The 19396-nt window shown below is 36.7% G+C and overlaps 1 protein-coding gene across 3 annotated transcripts in view; it reads left to right on the forward strand.

The window, feature by feature from the left end:
* LOC150086339 (endonuclease V-like) overlaps positions 1-19396 on the forward strand; it is a 164774-nt gene that overhangs the window by 34186 nt on the left and 111192 nt on the right. For all 3 annotated transcript variants that reach the window (XM_090371313.1, XM_090371312.1, XM_090371314.1), the window contains exon 5: positions 4995-5034. In XM_090371313.1, coding sequence (XP_090227439.1) covers positions 4995-5034 — 40 coding nt within the window. The remainder of the gene's footprint in view (positions 1-4994; positions 5035-19396) is intronic.

Consider the following 19396-nt stretch of genomic DNA (forward strand, 5'->3'; position numbering starts at 1 on the left):
GCGACTCGTCAGACAGCTCTTCAAATTCTGAGTCACTCATATTATCATAGAGCTCAAGCTCTTCTTCAGTCAGTTGTCTCTTCTTATCCATGTTTTAGGTTCGTTTTTTTTTTTACAAAAAAAAAAAATAAATAAATAAAGTAATAAATACAATGTACACGACAAAGTCTGTGTCACTGCAGCGGATTTACACACAGCACAGATTGATATATAGAGAATTCTGCAAGTTACAACACGTCGAGTTAACTCATAGTTGGCTGCCACGAAGAATTTTCTATTACATACGCCGACTACGAGATAATTCCCGAGGCTTTTTTTTTTTACACCAATAAGCTTTTTTGTATGAGGTTTAGTGATGAATATAATTTGGGTTTTGAATAATTTAACATGCTTGTTATTTGGTTTTTAGGAACATTAGCAACTAAGGCCATATTGCTCCGGGGATATGCGGTGGTCATTCCCTGACCTTTCCGAATCCTCCGTATTTGGTGGTAATGGGCTCGAACCCCAGTCTAATCAAGAAGCGTGTGCTACTCATTGCTGCTCCTGCCCACCTGGCTACGGAGGCACCAATTTAACATACCTAACTCAAATTGGCATCAGAGACCAGTTTACCCAAATAAGCCTTGGCATCAACGTGTTAAATAACTAATAATTACATATAATTTTATAACCTATAAAAGTAAAATACGCTGAGTGATCACTGAATTATGACCATCCGTATGAAAACCGAATGCGACCCATTGACCACGTGAGGTACGTGAGTGTGGAGTTAGTCGACCTACATTGCTTTCTTGCATCACATGCTACTACTACTACATAGCATAGATAAGGTGTCGGTGGTTCAGTAGGTAGTAAAATTCCGAGCATGATGGGTAAAAGGAAGGATTTATCGGATTTTGATAAAGGATAGATTGTGGGTGTTCGACAAGCTGGTGCCTTAATTTCCCAAACTGGTGGGGTGTTCGAGAGCCACTGTAGTTAAAGTGTACCAGGCATCAAAATAGCCAAACAAGGACCCGACAGCAAAACTGCAAAGGTCAGCAGAAGGTTGATGTTAGAGGTGAGTGCCGAGTCCGATGACTCGAACAGGCGCAGCACTGTTGAAGAGTTGACTACCCAATACGGCATGGGCCGACCCGGAACAATATCTGGCATGACCATGTGTCGCATGCTCGCACGTATGGGCTACACCAGCAGACAACCCCCTACGGCATCTCTTCAAACCAAGATTCATCGGCGTAAAAGACTCGCCTGGTGCAAAGAGCATGCATGTTAGACGTTAGAAGACTGGAAGAAGGTGTGCTGGTCAGATGAGTTATGTTATTTACTCCATACCATGGATGGTCGTGTAAGGATCAGGTATCTGGATACACCAATCACCTCCATACCTGCATTGCTGACCGCATTACACATAGCTTGGTTGGCCATACCTCCCGAACCCTTCTGACACCTTGTTGAATCAATGCCATGTTGGTAGGGCTTACAGTGCCGATATCCTGGTAATTTTTTTCCGGTATTGAAATGCCGATATTGATACAAAAATACCACAAAGTAAATTAGTACCAGTTTTTCGGTACTAATTTAAAAAAATAATTGTTTATAAAGGTTATAAAACCGAAATTGCCAAAAAGATAATCATTAATATTGATTAATGATTATCAATATTAAGATAATCATTGATTTTGCAACTGAGGAATTGTTATATAAAATTCAAATATAACAGAAACCTGGAATTGTCATGAAAATGAGATCTCGTTTCCTCACCAAGCTTAAATATCAATGCTCTTCTTTCGTTAATACAGATATAGTGCCATAAAAATTCAAAAAGGATATTTTTTTTATTTTTGATTCATTTTGAATTGTATTCATTTAAATTAATTTTATATTTACAAGCCCAACAGACACAAAAATTGCCTTCGTAGAACACAGAAAAGGAAGCGATGTCGTCAGTGTGGTTTTATTATTAGATAATTAAAAAATGGTTAGCTAGCACAATGTAAAAAATATTCAAAAGAAGCTCAATGAGGTGGGGGATCTACAAGTGGGCTCCATATGCATTTGAAGACAATAAATTATATACAATTAAGAAAAAGATGTGCGGGCATCTAATTTAGGGAATGATGAATATGAACTTACTACAACATTCCATTTTAACCTCCATTCGCTGAATCCGCTACCAAGGCCGTAGCCTATCCGCGGTAATGTCAGAATGGGATTTTTCCTAACTTTTAGAATTCAGTTTTATTAATAAATAAATAAATAATAACCGAACAATAAACAATTCCTATCTAGCCACTTAGCCTCATGCAAGGAGAATCAACTTTGATTTTCTATCCATTGATCCTAATTGGATGAGTTGACATCCCTGCCACTTGGAGGCGTGCCACTACTACCCAGCAATCTAAATCTTCTTTTAAAGACTTCCGAAACGTACTTATTAAAATAAGTAAATAACCTTTTATCAGTGAACATAACATGGAGTCTCTCTTTCTCCAGATAGCCAATTGATAGTTCCAATTCCATTCTCAAGTCAACGTAATAATTGCAGTCAAGCATAACATGCTCAGATGTTTCAAGCTCTCCACATTTACACAACCCATTTTCTTTAAACTACAACAACAGCAGAGGCAAAGCCAAAATTTTTATTGACTGATTACTTCAAGAGCGATAAGAGAGAAACTATCGGAAGTACTGGCTCGTATGAGAGCATATGATGGCTTACCATTCCATCTTTTCTCTACTTCTGTTGATATCAGAAAAGGATTGATCTCCACAGGTTTTAGTGATTTACTCAAATTGCCAGTAACAATTTAAAAAATGGTACTGGATGGCAGAAATCATATTCAAAATATGTTAGAAATGAAATAGCTCAACCTATCAGAAGTAGTCTGTAGTCTGAAACAGTACAAAGTAGATGATTTTAAATATAAATGTTCACTCTGTTGGGGAATTTTGTGGGATATGGGACTAATGCATGTGTACAGTAGCATGCCAGCAGAGTTTTGCTTAGAACTTGTAGATAAAAAAAAAAATAGGTGAATACAGTTTCTGTTTTTCTAAAGACATAATTTGCATGCCAACTGGTGGTGCATCAGTTATAGCCAAATTTGGTAAAGTAATCAATGCCGAACAGCAGCTTTGTTTGGTCCATGGTATACACTTAGCAGTAATAGATGTACTTTATAAGTCAACAGTAAATTATGAAAAATTTTGGAATACCGGTATCCTGGTTTTTTAAATTAAAAATACCGAAATACCGGTAATAAGATTTTGACCGGTATTGTGAGCCCTGCACATCGGATAGTTGCTGTACAGAGGTCAAGAGGAGGACCCACGCAGTATTAGGTAGGTGATCATAATTCAGTGTATATGGTTACAGTTCAACTAAAGGAAATTAAGTACATAAAAGAAAGGTTTGTTTAAAAACCTCCACATTAAAAAAGTAAGTTTCAGTAAACTTACTTTTTTAATGTGGAGACAAAACAACAAAATTTGAACTAACACTTTCGTTTCTTTTAACCTGCATCTATACTCACACTTTGAGCACTTGTGATTCAAGCGAAATACAGTACTCACCAACTGATTAGCACTAGAGGATTAAATAGCACTTTAAAACAAACCAAAATGCTCAGAAGTGTGACGTCACAAAATGTGTCGTACTTTATTGAAATTTGTAATTGGAGTTTCTCTGTTATTTTCGAAATTTGTAAAACACTGTTCCGCCCTGATATTTTTTCCATGATTATAAATCTCGAATTTATAAATTTTTTCACTCTCACAAAAATTTGTGGAATCAGATGTAGCACGCACAAAGATAATTCAGTATTTCCTTTAATAAAACTTTTATTTTTATTGTAAACAAATAACACAGGTTGACTAGAGGCTATTATCCATGTCAGAATATGCCTTAATCTTCTCGCTTGCTGTAAATAAAAAGAATTGACTAGCGCGACTTCTCAGTATGTTGAATAGGTGACTGGATAGGTAGCATGAAGTCTCTAATTAAGGACACAATACAGGACTCTCTAGTATAAAATGGACTTCTAAAATTTAATTTAATTTTATTTCAATTTTAGTTTCATTGTTGAATTTTTTATAAAATTAAAGTGACATTTAAATGGCCTTTGATATGGAATAAAATTGTACTAAAACAAAAAAAAAAGAAATAAAAATTTATTTTTGAATTGTATTGCAATATTTAAAATGGCAATTTTTCTAATGTACCGTGAGAAGGCACATAACCATGCTTTCTCAGACTATGCATTACAAGAAGTTTTATTTCCATTGTACATTATGCAAGTATTTTTACTATTACTGTGTAATAGCAAAGATACTTTATTGTGTTGGTTAGGTGTTTTTGATGCACTGGAATTTTGCATATAACTAAATAATATCAAACATGATTGACTCATATCATGGAACTCTCATCAGTGGCTCAGCTTTAAAACTTAAATTGCATGCAGATATACTATTTACAATATTAAGAACAATTTAGGATAACAAATCTCATATTGCTTTATCATTATTATTGTTAGTAGTAGTGGCTTAAACTCTGAAGTACTAAATTCTGAATTCTTTAAAACAAACCAAATCTGGATAAAATAAATTTTTTTTTTTTTTTTTTTTTCCCCACTGTCAAGAATTGAAAGTCGCTGCCTTCTAATTTAAAGCAGTGTGAGTTTCATTATGTCAATTTGTTCTTAATATTGTAACTGGCATATTAGGATGTAAATTTGTTTTTTAATAAGGTCACTGATATTGAGGGCTCCAAGATAGGAGTTGATACAGTTGGTATTCTTTAATAGGAGTATGTTTAAAATTCCCATCCAAAATACCTAGTCTATGAAGTAAGGCATATCATTACTATTAAAATAGGGATTTATTTATAATCACACTTTGTATAAAATCTGGCCACATTATAGTAGTATAGAATTTTTAATATAATGTAGTATTATATCAGTTATTACAATTGTAGGTGTAATTTTTTATAGGTAATTTTTGTAGATGGGAATGGAACATTACATCCAAAAGGTAACTGAATTTGCTATATTATATGAAAAATAAACTATTCTTATATAGAAATTTATGTTGAATTCAGTGTCATATTTCAAACTATTGTAAATATATCTTGAGATAAACATTATCTGATTTTAGATATCATCATCTGATATCTAATAACTAAAAGATATTTTTCATAAAAATTATTGCAATAAGAATAAAAATGATTGGATTAACTCATGTATTTTGGTTTCCATTTAACTTTAATAGAAAAAACTGAAAGGAATAATTTTTGGATTTTATTCCTGGAGGCATCTAAGTAAATTTGTAGTTGCTTTTATATAATTATTTGTACTTTAATAGCTGAACCTCAAATTACTTACTCATTTAAGGTTCAGCTATTAAAGCACAAATAATTGTATTTTCAGAATTGCCGACCTGGCTATCCGGGTGGGTAAAGTGCCTGCCCGGCAACCCAAAGGTCGCGGGTTCGAATCCCGCCTCGGGCTTGGATCAAAGTACTGCAAAAAAAAACCTTGGGAGGTGCATTATGGCCACAGAAGCCGATGCGCCAACAACTACCAAAAAAATTTTTTTTCTGAATTATTAAAGCATTATCAGCCCTGCTTTGCTACCAAAGCAGGATGGCCAAGGTCATTTGAATATGATACCTTTAATACGATATTTTTTCAGAAACACACTAAGGGTTAGATATTAATGTAATCAATTTTCAACTTTGAGCTGACAAAAGATTAAAGAATTTGGTATATATCTCTCTGTGTCCTCGTATGACCAGTGATATAACTTTTTTATATTAAGAAATTTAGTTTTTTTAAATTATTTTTTTGCTGTTATAAAGAAATAAACTAATAATTTTAAATTGATGCTATTTGATATATGGCATTAATGCTATTGCAGTAGTTAACAATTAAACATTATATGCACATTATTTTACTTAGGGCATGATCATAATCATTTATTATATATATATATATATATTTATTATTTATTTATTATATATATATATATATATTTATTATATATAAAATGTGTAAAATTAATGTTAAAGATAATAATATAGAAGGCAAATCAGTCAAATAATACCAAGCAGGAAATTAAGAAAACGCAAAAAAAAAAAAAAAAACTTATCGCTGTTTACCCACAATTCAGATGACTTCAACTGGGGCCAACCACCCAGACTGAAAGCAAAAAACGACAAGAAGTGCTCTGTTTCTGTAATGATCATTATGTGCTAATATATAAAGTATATAGTAATTTGAATCTAAACTAAGTAAAATGTTTGAATCTAAATCAAATAAGAAATTGTAAATGTAAGCATATATCTGATTTCTACAAAGTCAACGTCTGTTTGGAAGAAAAGCAATGCCGAGAGTGAAAGAGGAAAACCCAGTTTTTTATATGCAGAGGAAACAGTATTTGTAATGTGCTTTATGCCAAGAGAGATTAGAAGTCAGGGTAATCCCCAAGATCTTGCATAGAAACTGTCATTGAAAATAAGCATAGTAGCAGAAGAATCCTTTTTGTGAAATATAAGACAGGACTGAGTTTTAGAAGGATTGAAATTAAGTTGTCTTTGCCCCACTGGAGAATTACCTGGAGATCAGCATTTAAGGATTTGGCAGTCGATACTTGAGAAGTTGAAGCTGTTTGAACAGGGCAAGGTTTCTCAAACTAAAAGGTGAAATGCAATGTGCTATGTTCAGCAAAACTATGGATAGGATTTCCGGTCAATGGAAGGTCATTAATATACAATACGAAAAGAATGGGAGAAAGAACTGAACCTTGTGGAATAGCAGCATTAGTGGACAAGTTAGAAGACAGAGAGCCATCTACCATCACCCTCAGTGAGCGGTCAGAGCGAAAACTGGATACTCTGTTACAAAGAACAGCTGGCAAACCATAGAATGGAAGCTTATTTAGATGACCTTTATGCTAAACATGATAGAAATGTCAAGAGCAATGGCTTGAGTTTCAACAAACATTTCCACTAAATTTGTCAATAGATGGGTAATATAAGCCAGAATATCACTAGTGGAGTGACACTGATGGAATTCATACTTTCAAATCATTGATCAGATGAAAGATTTCCAGATAGTTTAAGAGTTGGCGGTTAATTGATTTCTCCATTACTTTGAAAAGAGTAGAAGTAATCGCAATGGGACGATAATTGGATAGAAGAGATTTGTCACCCCTTTTTAGGAACAGGCTGGATATGAGCAAATTTCCAAGCAGAAGGTTTTTGGTTTGGATTTATTGGCACCAAGCAGAAGGAAAAACACCTTTGGAATAAGAAAGTGAAACAAGATGACACAAAACAGGACTAAGTTCAGGGGCACAGATTTTGAGAACAAGTGGGGAAGTATCATCAGGACTTTTCTTAGTATCAGAGTTATCAAAATCCTTCTGACATCCTTTTGATGGAGGATAACAGGAGACATTGAATGGAGTGTACTGGGAATGGTTTAAGTTGATTTATCAAGATCATCAATACATGAATTGAAAGGAAAACAGGATGCTAGCAGATTAGCTTTATCTTTGGCTGATGTGGCAGCAGGACCATTTGGTTTTGGCAGAGGTGGGAATTGAGATGGACAAATATTGCGGCCAATAGCTTTGACAAGAGACCAGAATGCTCGGCTACCATTTGGACATGAAGCAAGTTTTCTACTCTTAGCCTATTATAAATCTCCTTTGGACTGGTTAATTAATTGCTTTACAAAGTATAAATAATACTTAATAATAATTTTTATTATTATGCAATGTCGCTTATAAAAACGTGGTACTGGAAATATTTTATAATGAAAATTCAGAAATATACGATTTCAGAGAATATAGGCTTAGTGGTTTGCATTAAAAATATTATGTTGAAAGGTGTTCGTAATTAAAAATATTACGTTGAAAGGGGTTCTCAAATCAAAAAATGTTGGGGACTGCTGCCCTAGACTGTTTTTAGCATTCCATACAATGGAATGCTAAAAACTGCCTATCCATCATGGCTAATCGGATACACCCCTTTGTGACGACTGTCTTCCCAGATTGCATAGGTACGTTCAAGCAGGATAATAACCTGTTACATTGCCAGTATTGTTTGAGAGTGTTTTGCCGAATGTGAAGGTGACTTCTAGGTACTACCTTGTCTGCTGAATTTGCTGCATATGAATTCCATTGAACATTTTTGGGACTATGTGGATTGACAGATCCAGCATTTCGATTCTCTGTTACAGACTGTTGCAATCCATGGCATACAATCCTGGAAGAATAGTACAACATGGCGGATATTGTTAGTGAAGTTTTGGAGAAAACCAGGGAGAATTCAGAAAATTTTAAGCCCATAAATGTGGAAAAAGCTATCGATTTGGAATTAGATGTAGGCAATTTACTTGCTCTAGATAACAATGTAATTGAGACAATAGAATATAGGTAAGTGAATTGCGTATTTAGTATTGTACACGTGGTGTGTTGTGTATTGGGTATTTAACATTTTTAAAATAACTTCTGCTCATTTGGAATATGATGACATCTTGCGCTATGGCAGAAGGCTCAGTTCAACATTTATGCACTATTAAAATTTCTGTCTGAAAGATGTGTGGGCAAGGTATTCATATTTGTTGCAGTGGTATTTTCCACTGGCTGGAGTAGTACTTAAATCATTTCCCATTACTAATACTAAATTAAAATAACTTACAAAAATGCAGAACTAATAATTATTTATCACTTGCTGGTAGCTGCTATATAAAATGCTCACCATAGCGAATTTGTCATGGCAATTGTCTTGTGAGAATTGAATACCATATCAAATGACATCAATATGCTTCGCTGCATTTGAATTTCGATCATGGGGATCGTTCTGCTCCCAGTGAAGACACTATTTGGTGATACGTGCTTATGATAACCCTAGGAGCTCACATCTGGTGAGTATGGGCTTGGCACACTCTTTTGTGAGCTGGATATCATCATTCTTCTCTCTCTCAGGGTAACTCGTGATATTTTTTTGGCTGGTGCAGCATAAGCCTCAGACTTCCTTGCACCATATATCTAATAATAATAATATTCATCATAGGTACAAGTGTCTCATCCAAGTTCTGCCTAATTTGATATTTTGAAAATGATTTTTTTTTTTAAATTATACATTTAAAAATCTGAGACACTGCTAGGTCAGCCAGCTGATGAGCAGCTACTGACTTCTCATCAGCTGGCAAGTGTCTGCTGTTAGCGCACTTGTTCTGAACTGTGAATAATGTATTTTGTCTAAGTGAACAGCAAAACAGTGGATGGAATTTAACCTCCTTTTAAGCACACAAGAATAATTATTTGTATCTTTAACAAATCATTATTATCAGAGGTTAAAGGCACACGAGTGTATTCTAACCCTGAGAGTTGCACAAGATAATCTCTGTCAGGCGCAAGCCTGTGAAATACATTCACAATGTCTATTAAATAAAAAAAAATTGTATTAAATAAAAATTCATGTAATAAAAATTAAATAAAAATAAAAAAAATAAAACATATTTACTGCAATTTTTAGAAGCCTTGTAGAGTCCATGCCTTGCTGCATGGTGGCAGTACTCATGAGAAGAGGAGGATATACCCACTATTACTGGTCATAATGTTTTAACTACACTGTGTGCGTGTATATCGACTTGGTAGGAGGATCATTTATACCATATTATATATAATGAGCAGAGTACAACTTCGTTTTTTACATCTGCTTTATTAAATGAAGAGGAAAAAGTCATTATGGTATGGGGACTAATCTTTCAAATTAAATTAAATTAAATTCAATTGAGAATAATGATTACTGTAATTTTGCTGCATAATTATCAGATGTTACCTGGATATTTTTTAATTTTCCAGTTTTAGATATCTTGCTTGATGTCTCCTAGTATACTTTGCTTGTATGAAGGTGGTTCAAAAAGTTTGCAGAATGACTGAAAAAATACAGGGTTTGAAAAGGTTTTTATTTTATTCATGGGGGAACTGTGTGTTCAACTGAACGTATTCTCCCCCTCGTGAATTTCATTGCACTTTTCCCAATATTTAAGTTCTTTTACATCATAAAAAAAAGAGAAAGCCTCTGTCCTTTTATGCAATCCATTCTGTAATGGCATACATTGCCTCTTCATCTAAGTAAGAATTTTTCTTAAGTTTTTGGAAAGAGGAAGAAGTTGCACAGAGCCAGGGCCAAAAAAAATGATCAAGGATTTCTAACTCTGCAGCATTTACATTCGACTTGTGTGTTGGCAATAAGGACACTGTGATGTAACTTCTCTCACCTCCTCATATTGCTTGCTGCACAGTTTCACCTGTGATCAATGTAATGTAAAAACAGGAATTCCTGAGGTCCAAAAAAATGGAAGCCATCACTTTGACCACAGGCTGTTTTATTTTGGATGTGGAGATTGTGTATTTCTAGATTATGCTTTGAAACTTGAAAAAGTGGTGTGCATCTTGTCTATAATTATGAATGAGAAAAGAAAATAGTATTGGTATTAGTAGTGGCAAATGATGCAAGAAAGCAAACTTATAGAGCATTAGCCAAAAAAAAAAAAAAAATAAAAAAATCACTATCCACCTCACCTCCAAGAATTTGTCTAGTTCTTCCTTGAATTTATTCAAAGTACCCACTTCCACAACAACAGCAGGTGGAAGTTTGTTCCAACAATCAACCACCAACCAGAGCCGGACCAAGGTATTTCTGCTCCCGGAGCAGAAACATTTTTCGGCACCCTTTTACTAAGGATGTATATATTTCTTGCCACATTGTTCTTCTGTTTTTGGTGCCCCTTAAAGAATGCCACCCTGGGCAAGGGCCCTATTAGCCCGTGCCTTAATCCGGCATTGTCAGCAACCGGCTGAAAGCAAACGTCCACACATATATCCCACAACCATCCTTCCTTAATTTTTTGAATTTAAGTCCCATCATGTGTAGTCTCAGCAGGAGGAAGAAAGTCATGAACATTGAGCTTACTCAATCTATTTAAGGGCATAACACCCTAATCAGATCTCATCACAAGTGCCTGGAGTCCAGATGCTGCAATTTGCAGAACTGAAGCCTTTCGTTAGAGCACCCTTTTGTTCCCTTTGAATTTGTCAATGTTAAAGTTTAACTGCCATTTTCCAGCTCATTGGCCTAATTTTTCTAGATCTTGTTGCAGTAGCTTACCTTGATTACCTGCCATTCTTTTTATCATCTGCAAACTTAAACATTAAACCTGATATACCTTTGTCAGTATCATTAATAAGTATTGAAAATAACAATGGGCCCAGCACTGAATTCTAGGAGACTCTGCTAATAACATTAGTTCATGAAGAGCAATACCCATTGTTAAGTATTCTCTGTCTTCTTCTTCTTCCACTTAACCATCCCTTCATCCATGGCAGTAACTTGTCCTTAATGCCATATTGCTCCAGTTTGTATAGCAGCCTTTTATGTGCAGCAGTATCAAAAGCTGTCCTGAAATCCAAGTACAGGTTGACCATCACCGGTAATCTGGTTCCACCGCTAATTCGGACATAATTTCCGCAAAAGTAATTTCAAATTTCCCATGTCGGCGCACCGACCTGCCGCTACTGTTTTTGTGGCATTGGTTGCAGCATCAACTGTTGGCGCGAACTCGTAAACACTGGCAAGCCATTCCCACTTGTTTTTCTGCATTTATTATTATAACCTGCTCACATTTAGCCCCACCCGTGGTTCCAATGCATAAAGGAAGTGCCTCTCGTGGTGTAAAGCACAAACACCATACATTGTCCATAACAGATAAAGTTGAACTTCTGAAAAAACTCGACAGCGGTGTGTCTGTGAGAAGTTTAACTCTGCTTAATTGTAAATTCCGGTAATTTCTCTGCTCCCGGAGCAGAAACATTTTTCGGCACCCTTTTACTAAGGATGTATATATTTCTTGCCACATTGTTCTTCTGTTTTTGGTGCCCCTTGAAGTTCCTCAGTTCCTCTTATCTTAGTAATTTTCTTTTAGCCATTCTTTTTAAAATTTTTCTTTTTTTTTTTACAACACACTTATACAAACTTGCAGAAAAATACAACACAATATGATGGATAATACAGCACGCTAACAAACTTGTTTTCACAAAATCTCTAACAATACTGACAAACTTATTGTGACGTTTGAGAGTTTATTTTATCGCAATTAGTTTTATTGCAGCATTCGCCACGGGTGCAATAAACTAATCATAAACGACCATCATATGTATGCCGTAATAGAATCACACGTTTGTAGCCGACACGGCTTCTCAAGAAATAAAGTAACCAACATATTTTAGTTATAAAACATATATGCGACATAAAAAAAGTCTTTTTTTTTTTTTTTTTTTTAATATTTTAAGCGAAAAAAAGACAACACTGACATTACAATATTTATTTTAGAATTACTAATCAAATTATTTCTTAAATATTTTTTGGCCCCTGGGGAATTTTTTTCTTAAACTAACTTGACAGTCAATGTGTTAAAGGTAGAAGGACGTGGTTAGCTGTTGGATAAAATGTATGTGCTAAAATAACCACCGGTGATTTGGCACCCCACAGGTAACAACGCTGCCGGATTAGTGATGGTCGATCTGTATATATAATATCAAAATTATTTTTTGTATCCAGTTTCCTTTGTTACTGAATTATAGTATCCAGTCAAATTGGTCAGACAAGACCACCTCTTAACAAATCTATGCTGTGACTGCAGTATAATTTCATTTCTGTTTAAATGGTCCTGCATTATTTCTTTAACCACTGAATCCATTATTTTCTATGGAACAAAAGGTAAGCTAATAAGTCTGTGATTACCCATGTTTCCCTTTGATGATCCCCCTTTGTGATTTGGGAATACATTTGCATATCTACAGTCCACAGGGACCTCCCCTGAATCCAAAGATGCTATTATAATTATTTTTACGAGTTTGCTTACCTCCTTTGCTGTCTTCCATGATATAATTGGATAGATCCCAATTACCTTTTTTATGTTGAGTTTCAACAGTTTCTCCACTTTCCTTTTTTGGTTATCACAAAATTACTTTGCTTCCCATTAGAGCTTCATAAACTTCTGGCATCCTTTTCTCTAAAGAATTCCTCATGTGTGAATGTAGCTGTAAAATACCTATTAACCCTGCTCAGGTTGCATATATAAATAAATATAAAAATTTAGTTGCATATATATAAATATATTTGCAACCTGAGCAGGGTCATCAACAGTTAAACCATTGATATAAAATGGCCCAGTGTGATTCAAAAACTTCCTTTTACTTTTACCATAAGCAAAGAAGTTTTTGCTGCTGTTCTTTGCATTCTTTGACAGAGACTTTTTCATAATCTGCCTTAGCTTGTCTAAGATCATTTGTGATTTGATTACAGACTAGTTTTTATCTACCATAGGCTTCTGTATCACTTGATAACTTATACGCATCCCACACATTTTTCTTCTCTACCACAAGTCTCTCAGTTAATCTAACATCCATTTAGATGTAAGCCTTTTACAATATCTTAGTCAGTATGAAAAGCCTAGTAGCTTCTGCGATTATTTCCCTGACTGCTTTCCATTTAGAATTTACTGTTGGTAACATTATCAGTTGGTCCCACTGCATGGAATTTAAAAACTATGTGAGACCATTGTAGTCACCCTTACAAAAGGAAAGATCTTTACCCTTGATAGTAGTTATGTCAAGCTACTATTTAGATAGCAGGGGTAAAGGAAAGGGTTTTTCCTTCCATAAAGGTGACTACAGTGGTCTCAGACAGTTTTTAAATTCTGTATGGTGGACCAACTGATGATGTTACCAACAGCAAATTCTAAGTGGGAAGCATTCAAGGAATTAATCATGGAAGCTACTAATGTTTCATACCTATTAAGAAATATTGTTCAAGGTTTAGGCCTAAATGGTTGTCGAATGAACTGAGACTCGTGGCAGAGAAGAAAAATGTATGGGATGCATATAAATTATCAGGTGACACAGAAGCCTATGGCAAGATAGTCTGTAATAAAGTCACAAAGGAGGTTAGGCAGGTGAAGGCAGATTATGAGAAATCTTTGGCAAAGGATGCTAAGAAAAACAGCAAGGATTTCTTTACTTATATAAATTCTAAAAGGAAGGGGATGAATCTGATTGGTCCACTTGATATCGATGGTTCAACTGTTGATGATCCTGCTCAGATAGCAAACAAACTGAATGAGTATTTTGCATCTATATTCACACATGAGGAGTTAAGGATTAACAATGCCAGAAGGTTATCAAATTGTAGCAGGGTGCTTAATGTTTTGTAATAACTGAGAGCAAAGTGGAGGAGAAATTGTTGAAGTTAAACATAAGAAAGGCACCTGGTGTGGATGGGATCTATCCAGTTATATTAAAGGAGGCGGCAAAGGAACTAAGCAAACACTTAGCCTTAATTATGAGAGCATCCTTGGACTCAGGAGATCGAAGGGTGACAGAAGTAATTAGGACCAGTTAGTTTAACTTCTGTTCCAGGTAAAATAATGGAGTCACTGGTTAAAGATGCATTGCAGGATCATCTAGACAAGACTGCAGTAGTAATTCAGACACAGCATGGATTTGTTAAGGGAAAGTCTTGTCTGACAAATTAGATAGGATATTATGATGTGGTTACAAAAGAACTGGATGCAAAAAATAATTTTGATATCATATACTTGGATTTCAGGAAAGCTTTTTACACTGTTATACACGAAAGACTACTGTACAAATTGGAGCAGAATGGTATTAAGGGTATTTTAGTATTAAATCAGCTCACACCAACCATAAGAAAAATATGGACTTCCAAAAACTCATAAGACAGAAGTCCCACTCAGACCTATTGTATCATTTATAGGAAGCCCCACATATGCTTTGTCAGGGTATTTGGCTAAATTGATTTCGCCTATAGTGGGCCAGTCCAACTATGTCATAAAAGACAGTAAAGAATTTGTGAATTTTGTGAAAGATTTGACTGTAAATGAAAACGAGAGCATGATTTCTTTTGATGTGGTGTCACTATTCACATGCATTCCAATTAAACATGGAATATATTGTGTTAGAAGATCTTTGAGTAATGATGTCTCTTTGGGTAGTAGATCGCTTTTAAATGTAGAGGATATTTGTTCGGGTGTGGAACTTTGTCTGGTTTGTTATTGTTATTTGGTTTTTAGGGGCATTAGCAACTAAGGCCATATTGCTCCATGAATATGCAGTGGTCATTTCCTGATCTTTCCGCATCCTCCGTATTTGGTGGTGACGGGCTCGAACCCCGGTCTAATCAAGAAGCGTGTGCTGCGCACTGCTGCTCCTTCCCACCTGGCTACGGAGGCGCCACTTTGTCTGGCCAGCACCACTATGGTGTACCAAGGTGTTATGTACAAACAGGTTCACGGTACAGCCATGGGATCTCCTATTAGCGCCATCGTGGCCAATCTGGCCATGGAGGAGTTAGAGGAGAGGGTTTTTAGTGGATGTCAGTTTCCCATAAAGAAATGGAAAAGGTATGTTGATGATACCTTTACCGTGGTCCAGAAGGGGAGAGAGGATGATGCACTCCATTGGCTTAATAGCTTCTCCCAATTTATACAATTTACCTCAGAGGTGGAAACAGGAGGTACCCTTCCTTTCTTGGATGTACTGGTCTCTAGGGTAGGCCCTAGGCTAAAAACTTCTGTGTTTAAAAAACCTATGTGCAGAGGCCAGTACACCCATTATAGTTCAGCACAAGCTGGGCAGCATAAGAATAGTGTAGTGAAAGCTCTACTAGATAGAGCAGGGTCACACTGCACCACCTCTGAGGACAAAGAATGTGAAATTAGACGGGTCACAGCAGACCTTAGAAAATGCGGATACCCCCAGAGGATCATAGACAGATTTAGTAGAGGAATAGAGTCTAACCGTCAGGAACCGTTTGTTCCTGTCGCTACCGCATACATTCCTTACTATCCGGGCGTTACTGAGCATCTCGCTAGAATTTTGCGGGGCTATAAAACACGCTGTGTGCAGCTTCCCGGGCGGAGGTTGCACACTGTGTTGTCTCAGGTAAAAGACCCAATAGCAAAGGACCTGAGTAGTGGAGTAGTATACAGGATAGAATGCCCGGATTGTGGGGAATGTTATGTGGGCGAGACAAAACGACGGCTCAAGGATCGTCTGGGGGAGCATGTAAATGCTATAAAAACCGCTGATTACAATAAATCTGCTGTGGCCGAACATTTTTGGGAGAAGCAGCATCAAATTTCCCCAGAGGATGCGGTTATCATGGATCGAGCGCATGGGTTCTGGAACCGTAAATGGCTCGAGAGCCTACGAATCTGTTCATCCGACCACAATATTATGAATAGGGACAGAGGTATGCGTATGCATCCTCTGTTTGAAACTATTATCCTAAGTACGGATGAACGGTTTTGCTTAACACGTTCCCGAGCTATTTCCGCTTCCAGTTCAGACCATGCGCCGACTGCACCACGTGTATAGGTACCGTGAGCCTGTTATATATGGACGTGCTGCAGGAAGTTTTGTTACTGCTGAGGAAGGGAGCGCAAGCTTCCGAAAGCTCCAGAGATTTTTATCGTTTTTATCGCTTTTAATCCGGTTTATTTTAGTGTATTTTATCTCAAGGATTTTATCACAGTTTTAATGTTTTTACATGTATATTTAATATAATAGCAGTTTTTTGTAAATATTTATTTTATCTTAATATGTAAATAAATATTCTAGTTACAGTAAATGCTTATTCTTATGGTTGGTGTGAGCTGATTTAATACTAAAATATGAATTTTCCCAACCTCAGAGGCCTTTTTCAGGATGGTATTAAGGGTAAATTGCTACAATGGATAAAAGGATGGTTGAGTGGGAGAAGACAGAGGGTGGTAATCAATGGGTGCTGCTCTTCGAGGACTAATGTTATTAGTGGAGTCCCACAGGGTTCGGTGTTGGGTCCACTGTTGTTTTGTATATTTATTAATGACACTGATGAAGGTATATCAAGCTTAGTATCGAAGTTTGCAGATGATACAAAGGATGGCAGGGTTGTTAATGACAGTGTGCTACTGCAACAGGATCTAAAAATTTGGGAAGATGGGCTGAGAAGTGGCAACTGAAGTTTAACATTGACAAATGCAAAGTACTGCATATGGGTAGAAGTAACCCCAGAGGAATGTACTAACTGTGTGATAGTACACTTGGGGTGGTAGAAAATGAAAAAGACCTGGGAGTAATTGTGCAGTCAGATATGAAGTTTTCTGAACAATTCAGACAGGCTGTAAGAGCAGGTTATGGGTTTTTGTCAATGTTATACAGGAATTTTGCTAGCAGGGAAAAGGAGGTGATCGTCCCTATGTATAAGGCCACGTCTTGAGTACTGCATACAGGTCTAGAGGCCTTATTTTAGGATGTAGATTTGCTTGAGCCAGAGAAGGGCAACAAGATTGGTGAGGGGAATGAAGGTATCCTCTTTCCAAGAGAGGCTTAAGTTCTGCAAATTGCAGTGGCTGGAGACTAGGCACCTGCGAGGTGATCTGATTGAGGTGTATAATGCCTTGAATGGATTGAGAATGTTGAATTCTGATGGGATTCTTTCACTCGTTCAGATTATGAACCTAAGGGGGCATAAATTCAAATTAGCATTAGTAGAGGCATATGATGCAAGAAAGCAAGCTTATGCAGCATCAGCCAAAAAAAAAAAAAAAAAAACACTCTCATTTCACACCTCCGTTCATTCCAAATACCTGTCCAGCTCAGCCTTAAATTTATTTAAGCTATCAATTCCACATCAAAGGATGGAAGTCTGTTCCACCAACCAACTACCCACTGGCTAAAGGCAAACTTCCGCACATCTATCCTACATCTGTCTTTCCTCAATTTGAATTCTCAGGTGATTATTCTGAGCAAGAAGAAGAATCCCATCAGCATTGAGCATGCTCAAACCATTCAAGGCTTTATACACCTCAATCAGATCACCTTGCCGGTACCTAGTCTCCAGACACTGTAATTTGCAAAACTTAAGCCTTTCTTCGTAAGAGCAACCCTTTGTTCCATTCACTAATCTTGTTGCCCTTCTCTGTACTCGTTCCAACAGCTCTACATCCTTCTTAAAATGAGGCCTCCGAACCTGTATACAGTACTCAAGGTGTGGCCTAACCATTGCCTTATACAAGGGGATAATCACCTCCTTATCCCTGCTAGAAAAACTCCTGTATATCATTGACAAGACACCATGAGCTACTCTTTCAGACTCTGCACTACTCAGAAAACTTCATATCTGCCTGCACAATTATCCCCCAGGTCCTTTTCGTTCTCTACCACTGTCAGTGTAGTACCACAGAGTTGATATGTTACTCTGAGGTTACTGCTTCCCATATGTAGTAAATTGAGGAAAGACAACTGTAAAATAGATGTGCGGAAATTTACCTTTAGCCAGTGGGTGTTTAATTGCTGGAACAAACTTCCATCTGTCGTTGTAGTAGTAGTAGTAGTGGTAGTGGCATGTGATGCAAGAAAGCATGTGTATGAGCTTATGCAGCATCAGCCAAAAAAAAAAAAAAAAAATCACACCATTCCCTCCAAATGCCTGTCCAGTTCCTCCTTAAATTTATTCGACCTATCAACTTCCACAACGACAGATGGAAGTTTGTTCCACCAATTAACCACCCGCTGGCTAAAGGCAAATTTCCGCACATCTATTCTACATCTGTCTTTTCTTAATTTGAATTTATGCCCCCTTAGGTTCGTAATCTGAACAAGTGGAAGGATCCCATCAGAATTCAGCGTGCTCAACCCATTCAAGGCCTTATATACCTCAATCAGATCACCGTGCAGGTGCCTAGTCTCCAGCCACTGCAATTTGCAGAACTTAAGCTTCTCTTGGTAAGAGGATCCCTTCATTCCCCTCACTAATCTTGTTGCCCTTCTCTGTACACGCTCAAGTAAATCTACATCCTTCCTAAAATGAGGCCTCCAGACCTGTACGCAGTACTCAAGGTGTGGCCTGACCATTGCCTTATACAGAGGGATAATCACCTCCTTTTCCCTGCTAGCAAAATTCCTATATATCATTGACAAAACCCCATGACCTGCCCTGGCAGCCTGTCTGCATTGCTCAGAAAACTTCATGTCTGACTGCACAATTACTCCCAGGTCTTTTTCATTTTCTGACACCTTAAGTGTAGTACCACACGGTTGGTACGTTTCTCTGGGGTTACTTCTACCCATATGCAGTACTTTGCATTTGTCAAGGTTAAACTTCAGTTGCCACTTCTTAGCCCATCTGCCCAAATTATCTAGATCCTGTTGCAGTAGCACACTGCCATTACAGTCATTAACAACCCTGCCAACCTTTGTATCATCTGCAAACTTCGACATTAAGTGTGATATACCTTCATCAATATCATAGATAAAT

This window comes from Mastigoproctus giganteus, chromosome 4 (genome assembly GCF_048544385.1).
Source record: "Mastigoproctus giganteus isolate SK-2022 chromosome 4, ASM4854438v1, whole genome shotgun sequence".
In the NCBI taxonomy this organism is placed as follows: domain Eukaryota; kingdom Metazoa; phylum Arthropoda; class Arachnida; order Uropygi; family Thelyphonidae; genus Mastigoproctus; species Mastigoproctus giganteus.